The sequence below is a fragment of the Rhinolophus sinicus genome, chromosome 1 (genome assembly GCF_057876585.1).
Source record: "Rhinolophus sinicus isolate RSI-liver-muscle chromosome 1, RSI-T2T, whole genome shotgun sequence".
Taxonomy (NCBI): Eukaryota; Metazoa; Chordata; class Mammalia; order Chiroptera; family Rhinolophidae; genus Rhinolophus; species Rhinolophus sinicus.
In genome coordinates, this window is record NC_142501.1 from 133,469,785 (window position 1) to 133,481,181 (window position 11,397).

Here is an 11,397-nt window from a genome sequence, read left to right on the forward strand (position 1 = left end):
AGGCCCACAGGGACAGGCCTGGGGCTTGGGGCTGCCTCCCCTTGGCTCCGGGGGTAGGGCTGCTGCTCAGGACCACCATGGCCGAGGGGACACAGAAGGCTGCCACCTCATGGGCTGGATAATAGAGTATCACCCAGAAAGATGAATGTCCAGCCTTACAACTGAATGGTGGAAACCTAGGTAATTTTACTAGTCATTGGCACCCCAATAAATTTTAATCAAAATAAATAAATAAATAAATAAATAAATAAATAAATAAATAAATAAATAAATCATTGAATGGAATTTGCCCGTATTAGTTTTCTGACTTGCTTGAGATCCATGATCCTTTTCTAATTTCTGATTTCTGCCTTTTGGAATGGGAATGCCTATTCTATGTCTGTCTAGCACTGTATTTTGGAAGCAGATAACTTGTCTGGTTTCATAGGTTCACACCTAGAGAGGAATTTTTCCTCAGGATGAATCATTCCCATACCTGATTTAGATGCTATTTAGAGGAGATTTTGGACTTGGAGTTGATGCTAAAATGGGTTAAGACTTTGGAGCTGTGGGATGGGGTGAATGTATTTTTCATGTGAGACACATGAATTTTGGGCTAGAAGGCAGTGCGTGAGGGCTGAGTTGTGCCCCCTCAAAATTCGTATGTGAAGTCCTAACCCCGGAAATAAGGTCTTTATAAAAAGGTAATTAAGTTAAAAATGAGGTCATTACAATGGATGTTAATCCAATATGTTTGGTGTCCTATAAGAAGAGATTAGGAAACAGACAAAAGGACAAGTCTATTTTGTTATAGCAGCCTAGCAGACTAATACACCCAGTAACCTTTACTGAAAGGGAGTGATACCCGCTGCTTCAAGGAGCAATTCTGGGTGTCTGTTGCTGAACCAAGCTTGTGAAGGTACGTAGTTAGAAGCTCTGACGTTATTTTGTAGCATCAGCATAGAGTCATAGATTTACTGTTGGAATATTTTAAAATGAGTGCTTCATTTAGTCTTTTCCAGTAAAACCCTGTGAGCCCCCAGGAATCAGTAGAATTGGACATCACTAAGCTGAATGTCTGAGGAAAAGAAAAATGGCTTCTAGGTACCCTTCTGCGAGGAGAGGAAGCAGAGTGGGATGTCATCGGAAGCTGGAGCTCAGGCCCTTGGCAATGTGTAAGCTCGTGTTATCAACTAGTCCTCACTTCTTGGCACAGACAACCTGAGCTTTCCCTTGGAGCTCCTTAGCAGGGAGAGGATTCACAGGCTTCAGATGGAAAGCTCTGTGAAATGTGTTTTCCAGTGCTGTTTGATCTTCCAGGCACCCTTCTGACCCTCTTTTCACACTTCCTTCTGGTCTCACCTGTGTACTAGCATCCTGACATGACCTCCCTGATATTTCTGAGCCCGGGTTCATCTCCAGCTCAGGAATCATCCAACAGCGAGGAACTTGGAGTCCCCACATGTACCTTTAGACAGCAGGGTTCTGGCTGGGAAGTCAGACCCGTGTGGGCATGCAGCTGGGAGCGCAGGCGAGAACATTTTAAGCTGAGTGTCAAGTGAAACTCGTAGGTAGATGCCAGTCAGGTGGACTTCAGATGCAGGATGACCTTCTGCAGACGACAGGGCCAGGGACCTCCTGTCTGTCTCTTAGCAACAGTAAGAGCTCACCCCACACAGGTCAGCTCTGAGCACCTAATGTCAACTGCTGTGGACGATGAAAGGAAAGGGGATGAAATTTAATAGGCAAAAGTACCTATTAGGCAAAAGTAGGGAAAAATGCTGTTAAAACAGTTATAGTTTGGGGTTGGCTGGTTTGTGTTTTGTTTTTGTGATAATCCTAGAAGAGTAATTTTCCTATGTAGACAAAGGAATTCCACATAAGGAGAAGCGAAGAGACTTGTTTAAGTGCTGAGGGCTGATTAGGGACACACGGAGAAACTCAGTCCCTCCACAGATCCCAGTGCCTGGTTTGTTGTGTTTTTTTTTTAATTGTGGTAAAATATACATAGCATAAAATCTATCATTTTAACCACATTTAAGTGTACAATTCTGTGGCAGTAAGTATATTCACATTTTTACATAACCACCACCAACCAGAAACTCTTGGTACTGGGTACAGAAATTGTGTAACCATTAAACACTAAGTCTGCATTTCCCCCTTCTCCCAAACCCTGGTAAGCACCGTGCTGCTTTCTGCCTCTATGAATTTGACTACTCTAGGCACCTCATTGAAGTGGAATCACACAGTATTTGTGTTTTTGTGACTGGCCTATTATTTCACATAGTGTAATGTTCTCAAGCTTCATCCAGGTTTTAGCGTGTGTTAGAATTTCCTTCTTATTTAAGGTCAAAAATATTCCATTCTCTGTACATACCACATTTTGTGTATCCATTCGTCTATCAATAGACACTTGGGTGGCTTCCACCTTTGGTTATTGTGAATAATGCTGCCGTGAATATGGATGTACAAACATCCTTTTGAGTTCCTTGCTTTCGATTCTTTTGGGTATGTATCCAGAAGTGCAATTGCTGGGCTGGTGGCTGGTTTTTGAAGTGGTCCCATTTTTCAAGAAAAGCAGACAGGTTATTAGATGGTGAAAACAACTCCCTACTCTATTTTTTAGGCCCATACGCAAGTTGCTAAATTGCACCAGTTCAATTGGGTTTCTTTACAATGTTGACCTAATATAACAAATATTTCTGGAATGTATTTTTTGTTTATTGATTTGGATTTATTTATTTTAAAGCTTTACATCAGAACTGTTATCCAGTTGAAGGCAGTAAATCCATCAAGCCCATCCCTTCTGCATCACTGTTAGTTTCCTGATGATTCAGTACACAGGTGTCTCTTTAAGATACACGGCTACAGTTTGGAATTTCAAATTTGGGGGAATTACCTTGGTTTTCTAAATCTTTTCTTAGTTTAATAACATAGCAGCTCTAAAATCCCCATTTCCCCCAGAGCGTAAACAGAAACATTCAAGAAAAGCCTGGAGAAAGGCTGTGGTTTTCCCCAAGGAACCCTGGGAACATGCCACCTTGTCCATAGCCTGATTCCTCTTGACTTTAAATCAGAGAGTGTATCCTCAGCACGAGTCATGGGTGTTTACATACCATTTGGGGTGGGATTAACAGACTAGCTCTCTTGTCCTGTGAAAAAGGCAAGGTTTTCTTAGCATTGGGAGAATTAGATCTGCAGTGACACCTTTTGGCCACCACAGGGCAGTCTGTCCTCAGGCAACTCCCAGGTTCACTCAGGAGAGTTCCTTCTAAGCCCATTTGTTCTGGCTCTTTAGGCTGAGTGATATTATTGACATTCTTGTTTTATTAAAATTTTGTCTGGCTTCCAGTATTTCACAAGATGATCTCTGATTAAGTCTCATTTAAATGAGGCAGGAACAACAGTCATTTAAAGTAAAAATCATCCCAAATGAATGAAAGTAATTTAAATTCTATAAAAGTATAAATTTTAGCCAATATATATATGTTTGGGGCTTGTTCATCCTTTCACTAGTCTGTATAGAAACAGCATGCAAGTTATGCTGTTTCTCCAATTAAAAGACCTGAGTATGAGCTCTTGGTTTTTCTATCTGAAGTGCTCAGGCCTTCCGTAGCAACATGCCGACGTTTCTTAATTCCCATTTGCCCAGTAGCTTCTCTCCCTGAAGCCCCCCCCCCACCCTCACTCACTTCCCAGCCTCCCTGCCCCCCTCCTCAGCACTCTGTGCCCTGTTGTCACAGCAGCATGAGACGGGGCACAGTCTCCTGGGTCTTTCATAGCTCAGTGAGGCAGCTCCCCAGCCACAGACTGGGACTCAGGAACATCATGGGTGTGAGCCTTGAAAAAATCAGGGGCCCGCATGCAGGGGTCATTAATGGGGGCTCTGCTCAGGAGTCATGAAGGCTGGGTCAAAGGGGGTCAGTCCTGGCCTGAGGGCCAGAGCTTGTCAGCCTTGTTCCTCTTATAAGCGATGGTGACAGTGTGTCCTGTCCCCCCATGGGCATAGGTGTGGTTTGAGTGGACCCCCACTGCTGGAAACACCCCGCCCCAACTCGTGGTCTCTCCACCAGAGCACCATGCTTGCCAGACTCAGCTCCGCTCTCACTGCTGTGGGAAGCCTTCCCCACTCCCTCAGCCCAGGCTGAGCTTGGTCTGCTCCTTTCACTAACAGTCATCATTGAGCACCAGCTGTATGTCAGTACTGTGCTAGGGGCTGGGCATGTGAGATCAAATGGCATGGTTTCTGGCTATGAGGAGGCAAGTAGGAGGGACCGAGTTACTGCAACAGCTACAGTGGAGTGTGAGACAGGACAGAAATAGTGTGCTGTGGCGGCCCATGCTTCCCCGGGGAGGTGGCGCTAAAACTGGGTGCCCAACGAATAGATCACTGAGGACTTTTCATCCCCCAGGTTGTAACTATCAAGAAATAAACCTAATCTAAAAGATAACTGACACAAGAACGTTCTCAAAGTAGAAGTTTTAAAATGCATCTGGCTAGCCATCATTAGTTTCAATCGAGATGGGAGCAGCTGGCCAGATGCATCTTCACGCCTGTGCCGGCTCCTTTACTGGCCCCTTACAGTGGACTGGTTCCGAGCGTGGCCGGGACCAACAGCATCATCGTCCCCCGGGAGCTTGTCAGAGTGAACATTCTCGGGCCCTCCCCAGGCTGGGGTGGGCTCAGCAGTCTGTCTTAACAAGCCCCCAGGTGATTGGATTTGTGCTCAGGTTTGGGAACTCCTGCTTTCATTCTTCAGACTTGCTGAGTCCTCTGTGGAAGAGGCTGGGGCTGCAAGGTACCCTTTCCCTCCCTGCTTTGCCTGAGGAAGCCCCTCCAGCACTTCCTCCGCTCTCTTCTCCCAGGAGGTGGGGAAGGCACTGAGGCCTCTGGGTCTAGCAGAGGTCTTTTCTCTGGGCAGCTGTCTCGGGCCCTCACTGCTCTCCACTTGACAGCTCTTGACTGCTTCATCTGCCGGGTGTTTGAGCTGATGGTTCCTGCTGAGGTTTGCAGCCAGAGCCTGCTGTGTGTGTGTTAGTCTCAGCGAAACAAATCACCCTGAAGCACTTCCTGGTGGTCATCCCAATTCATCAGCCCTCATCTTTCTGGGCACCCGATCAAGTGGGTTCAGCTTTTAATACCAATTTGGTGTTAAACTGCAACTCTGGTGTCCAACCAGGCAATTAATGAGGTGGCTTTTCTGCCTGGAGGATTCAGTATTCTGGAGTCTTGTGTCCAGCAGCTTGCCTTCACAGGCCATGGAGCTGGTATGACAGCTAAATGTGTGCTATTTTTGTCTTTGCTTTGCAGGAATGAGCTAGAACGACAATTTCTTGAATTGCTCCAGTTCAACATCAATGTTCCCTCCAGTGTTTATGCCAAGTATTATTTTGATCTTCGTTCTCTGGCAGAAGCAAACAACCTGAGCTTCCCCTTGGAGCCCCTGAGCAGGGAGAGGGCTCACAAGCTGGAGGTAAAATGCTCTAACATACTGGTTTTTGGTGCACTTGCTGCAGACGCGCCATCTGGGCACCACGGAAGGGTGTGATCACCATGGTGACTTCTCCACTATGTGTGCTGTAGGGACAGGGTACCCCAGATTTGGAGTTGGTCAGTTAATTTAGTTGATTATACTTTGTACAACCTTATATTTTCAATAACCTACTTAATATCAGTTTTTATTTAGTATGCATTGATTCTATTTTTTAAATTAAAGATTTTTTAAAAATTTGTTGTTTTAAAAATAAGCCCATAAAAAGGATTTATCAGCATGAGCTTTTGTAAGAAAAAAGATAATAGATGACCCTAATGATTGGGAATCCAAAAAGGATTGATTCTGCTTTTTATTTTTCCAAGTAATTTCCCCACAGTACAGTTAGATTTCATTGTTTTCCAGACCCCAGCATCCCTGTTAGTCCATTTGATTAGCAAACCCAAGCCCCATAATGGAAAGCAAGGAGGACAGACCTCATCGAAGTCGCCCTTCCCTGAAGTTCGGTACCTGCTCAGACGTCCTAGCAGCTGGCTTGTTTGACGTGCTGTGTGCAGGGTAGAGGGGAAATGAGCACAGGGCAGATGCACACTGGCCCTTTCATGAGTGGGGCTGTTTCTCTTTGAGATAAATTAGGGTCTTGCTGTGCATGTGGGAAATAGGATGTAGCTCACATCAGCCTGCATAATAAATCTAGAATAAAACAGTACACTGCTAATTTGTTGTGATGATATTGCATTCAGACCTACTCTGTTTGTAAGCTGAGACACCGGCTGGTAGTCTTAGGAAGTTTAAATAAGTGAAAATAATTTGCTTCAAAAAATGATTGCTCTGATGCCCTTCAGGGATCTGATTTTCTCTTCTTTAAATATGCCACCTATATTATTAGGTGTACGAAACATATTTCAAATGAATTCTCAGTGTTACAGCCCACCTGCTATCCTAATGCACCTCTGATTTGGGCGGAGGACGTTCTCAACCCCTGCCTCTTTCCTCTGGTCCACCATCCCTGCTGCCAGTGGAGTTGCTTTTCTAAAATGCAGTTGTAGATTTTGGAACGTTAACTCTTAAAATCGTTGCTAGTTTTGCATTGCCACAGAAGAACGCCTGAGGCAGCCCGCGTGTGGGTGGCTGTGTCAGCTGGCCTGCCAGGAGCCGTCCCCAAGCCATGCCCTCGTCCACAGCTCACCAGGCCAGCACACGTGGCTGGGATCTCCTGCCCTGCCAAGAAGGGCTCATCTCTCCTGCTAATTTCCTCTCCTCCAAGCACAGCCCTGAAGCCTAGCTCTGACGTCCATCCTCAGTCATGAGTGTCCCTTCAGGGATTCCCTGAAATAGACCCAGTTGCTCAGTACCCTCTGTTTCCAGTACTTTGACCTTACTCTTGTTTTGCTCATGCTTCTGCATATCCTGGCCGGAACTTACACATCCACCCGACATACATTTACATGTATTTATTCAGCACCCTCTGATGCCAGGTGCCGGTTACCGCTCGGCCCTGGGAACTGTCATGAACAAAGCTCAAAGATCCTGCTCGTACAGTGTTTGCATTCTGCTGGGAGGAGACAGACAGTAAACAATAAAAGATAAACGTTTTAAATAAGCATCTTCTAGTATGTTAGCAGGTTAGTAACAAAGAAAGCATAGAACAGGGTAGAGCTGCTGTAGTCAGAGCCTCACTGAGTAGGTGACCTTTGCATGAACACTTGCCCTTGCAGTGCCTCCAGGCTGAAGGATGGCTGCTGCAGAGCCTGTGGTGGGAGCCAGTGGGGAGGCCAGGGAGCAGGGTGGGCAAGGCGCCTGGAAAGCAGGGGGGAGGAGATGAGGGAGTGAAAGGGGAAGCAGGGAGACGAGCTGCAAGGATTACTCCAGAATCCCAGCAAAAGCCAGCAGGATGTGAGCAGGGCACAGGCATGAGAAGCGGACGCTGCTTTTGTGCTGTTTTCCCTTGACCGTGACTCCCTGGCCGGTGGGCACCGTATCTGTCTCCGTAGCCCCAGCCGTCCCTGGTCTTCTGCTTGAATTGCTTCATCATTAGGAATGTCCCCTCCCCCCATCATCTTACAGATGGCAGGTGAATGTGATTGGGAAAAGCTGGCTCAGCCTTTGTCACCTAGCTCTCCCCTGCACGGTGGCAGCCCTGGGAGAGCTCTGGCCGGCTCCGACCTGACTCCAGGGCAGGCCTGGCCCTGCTTTTAGCGGTGGCCCTCCCCCTGGAATCTCTGTCCTCATCAGCAAAATGAGGACGTGACGTTGAATCTCTCTGCATCCCGTGTTTCTGTGTCCCTTCTGGTTTGCTTCTGCAGCCATCGCCTGGAGGTGACGTAAACACTCGGTCACTGCTCTGACTCAGTCTCTGATGAATGATCGCTGCCAAGTACTGAGCTCTGCCCGCGCACGGAGCACGGGGCCCCAGTGCTTCCCAGCCACCTGTTAGGAGGATGCTGTCATTACACCATTTGCACACCAGGGTGCTAAGGACTTAGATGAGGGTCCACACCCAGGCCACACCCCCCGAAGTGGGGACCACCACTGAGCCTAGGGCTGCTGGCTTAAGGCTACACTGTCCTGAAGTTTCCCATTCTGAGATTGTTTTCTCAGACTGTAAACACTTCAGAAACTGTGATTGTGCCCCCGCTTCCCGCGTGTTCCCCCCGGTGACTGGCACACAGGCCTGGGCTGTGGGATGTGAACCACATGGGGCAGGGACTCCTGAGGGAACTTTGTCCACGAGTGTCCTCAGTGCTGAAACAATGCTGCTCACAGCAGCCACTGGTGTCTGATGGGTGAATGGGTGCGGGATGCTTCCAGGGTCTGGTCCTGACCGGAATTGTCTCTCTCCTGCCCCACAGGCCATCTCTCGCCTCTGCGAGGACAAGTACAAGGACCTGAGGAGACCCACGAGGAAGCGGTCAGCGAGTGCTGACAATCTGACTCTGCCGAGGTGGTCGCCGGCCATCATCTCCTAACCGTGGGTGTCCCCACTGGAGGCTGTACCATCCCTCAGTTTCTCTTTCAGTTTGAGAAAAGACAGACTTGGGGTGGTTTTGTTTTGTTTCCTCTTTTTTTGTTTTTTTTTTTTTTAAATAATCCATAGCTCCATCAGGCTGCCTTGATGACTGCCTCCGAGCTGTGTGGCCCACGCGCACGCAGCAAAGCTTCGAGGGAAGCAAAATCAGTATTCTGGAAATCCGGTTTCACGCCTTTCCCCATCGTCATTAACAACGCTTCCTTCATGGAGGAAGAAGACTTGAACCCTGGAGGAGGGATAAAAGGGAAAGGGAAGTCGTGTAGAGGCGGGGGAAACGGTTAAATGGCACGGCTATTTCCTAAGTCCCCTGTCTGGTTAGCAGGTGAAAAGGACGGGCACACAGTAGGTGACATAGTTGGATGTGCATTAAAGATGAGTGCTGCCTTTATCACCTCTGTCTGGATCGGTCTGTTCCCTAAAACTGCTTGCATTTCTTCTAGCGGCTTTTTTTGCGATGTGGGGGATTTTTGTTGGTTTTTATTCTGTTTTGTTTTTGGTCCCACAGGACAGAGGTTATAGTTTGTACCCACCATGGCACAGACATCCAAATAAATAGTACTGATTGTTTCTTTCTGCACTATTCCTGTGAGCTGTCTCCTGAGCTTTCTTCCACACAAGTGGGACACACTTGTTACACTTCTCTACACCTTTATTTTATACAGTTTTTCTTCAACAATGGCAAAATTAACTTGACTGTAGTGCTGAACCAAAAGTATCCCTTTTCCTCTTTATTCCTCACCGGTCCCTCCACCTCCTCCCCCCCAAAAAAAATTCTAAATAACATGGGTGCTTGTGCCTTCCGATTTTCATGCTGTTGTTTTTTTTTTCCTCTGACCTGAAGTCGTAGTTACAAATCAGTCAGACTTCGTGGGCCGAGGAAACAATGTGCAGTAGAGGGTGTCCTCAGTTGAGATTTTTTTCTGGAGTGCGAGCTGTATTTCTGAAGTTCCTGAGAGGAGCCATTTCTTTGTACTCCCTGCCCAGTTCATGCCTCTACTTCCGCGTCCATTGTTGCAAGCAATATTCCTATCAATTTTTATATGTTTACTTTAAATCAAAGTTAGTATAAATCAAAGTTATTTGTATAAAATTTTTTAAAAATCTAAAATTAAAAAAAACGGGGTGCGGGGGGGACTGGGTATTCCAGTGGGAAGATCATTGAAGGGCAAAATGTTACTATTTAGGTGTTTTTCACAGAATGATTGAATAAAAAAACTGAACTTGCATTTTCATTGTGGGTGCTTAGAGAAGTTGTACAAAATTCAAACTGTGAAGGTTTATGCTTCATTAATTATGACCATACTTTTTTGTTTTCTGACTATCCGTCATTTCCTTATGGGCTAGATAAAAATCTTTTATATCAAGTAAAATAAAAGGGTTAATGATCAAATATCAGTAAATTTGATAGTAAGTCTAAGAATTTGAGTCAATGAAGCATTATATGCTTTGGGTTTTTGCATATTTTCTTGGGTCACAATGACAGATTCTAAGTTTTTTCCTTTTTCAAGTCTCTATGAGGCAAATGGCAGCAGATGCTTTGTTTTACCTTCCTCCTATGTGAGCTTGGGAAACGTTGGAATCTTATGTTATCATTCTTGAGTACCCTAAAATCACACACCTGATCCCCATATATAACTTCTCCCAATGACACATGCTTTGGAAATGGAAGGAATTCAGAAAGTTGAAATCCCAAAAACACCAAGCTAAAAGTGCTAGTCAGGTTTCACTGAAATTTTCTATCATGTGTGAACATAACTGGGACAGAAATACTGTCAAGTTCTTTCTGGCCTAAATTTTCAAAAGCAAACAAACCGAAAAGTTAATTATTTTTCCATTGTAATTGTGTTTATATACTCTGTATGAGTACCAAAATCAGCGTCTCGCTTCAAGTAAGAGTTGGATTTAGAACTTTAGAGACCTAAAAATGTAGAAAATATCATTTTATATTCCCTATTCTATATAGCTTAAAAAGGGACATATTTTCTTAGCCGAATCTGAATACCTCTCGAGCATAAATGAGTTCCTCTTATGTAAAGTATTTTACCGATCCATTTCAGGAAAGAGGTTCTGCTGCGTTTAAAGCAGAAATCTTATTTTTATCCCTTTTATTTGAATGAGAGAGATTTGAAAACTGAATTATGTAAATACTTCAATGCATCTGCTATTATTTTGTGGAGTTTATTAAACTACTTTAAAAAATTGTATAGTCTATTTATTGTATGTATGTACATATAGTCTGATAACTTAAAATTTAAAGTGAATCCCGTAACACCCGACTCAGTCTTTGTTTAGACTATTGAATATTGTTTTAGCCTTGTGCACTGGACTCTACCTCTGTATAGGAAAATTTTCCATATTCATTAATAAGTATTGATCTGTATTAATTGGTTATGTTTCTTGCACTAAGAATTTTTAAAACTGCTGTTAAGTGTAGATTTTACTTTTGCAGAATGAATCACTTGACACATAGGTACATACTTTAGGTTTGTTTTATTTTTCTACATGATGATGAAGATGACATTTTGTTCTCTGGTTTGTTCTAAGTTTGCCAAAAGAAACAACAAACAACCCAACAACAGTACAAGTACAGTACTGCTGATAAATCGTGACTGTAATTTGTTTGCAAGGTGATTCAATGCCCTACAATTAAAGCTGGATTACTCTTTAGGAACACATTGTCTTAGTGTAGTTTTTGAATGCACAATTTTCATCATTAATGAAGGATGAAGAAAACCACACAATTTGTTGAGTTTAATTTTAGATTTGTTTTAAACAAAGTTTAAACACATATCCCAGTGAATTTTTTTTTCGCTTCTGCCTTTTTTTTTTTTTTTTAACCTGGGAAAAGGGAAAGAAGTCAGGAATTTAAAACCAAATTGGAGGGCAAACTGGGAG

The 11,397-nt window shown here is 44.5% G+C and overlaps 1 protein-coding gene across 1 annotated transcript in view; it reads left to right on the forward strand.

Annotated features, from left to right (window-relative positions):
* CCNY (cyclin Y) overlaps positions 1-11,173 on the forward strand; it is a 187,729-nt gene extending 176,556 nt beyond the window's left edge. The window contains exons 9-10 of the mRNA XM_019741707.3: positions 5,291-5,453; positions 8,324-11,173. Of these exons, the coding sequence (XP_019597266.1) occupies positions 5,291-5,453; positions 8,324-8,440 (280 nt within the window). The 3' untranslated portion in view covers positions 8,441-11,173. The remainder of the gene's footprint in view (positions 1-5,290; positions 5,454-8,323) is intronic.
* Positions 11,174-11,397: the final 224 nt, after the last annotated feature.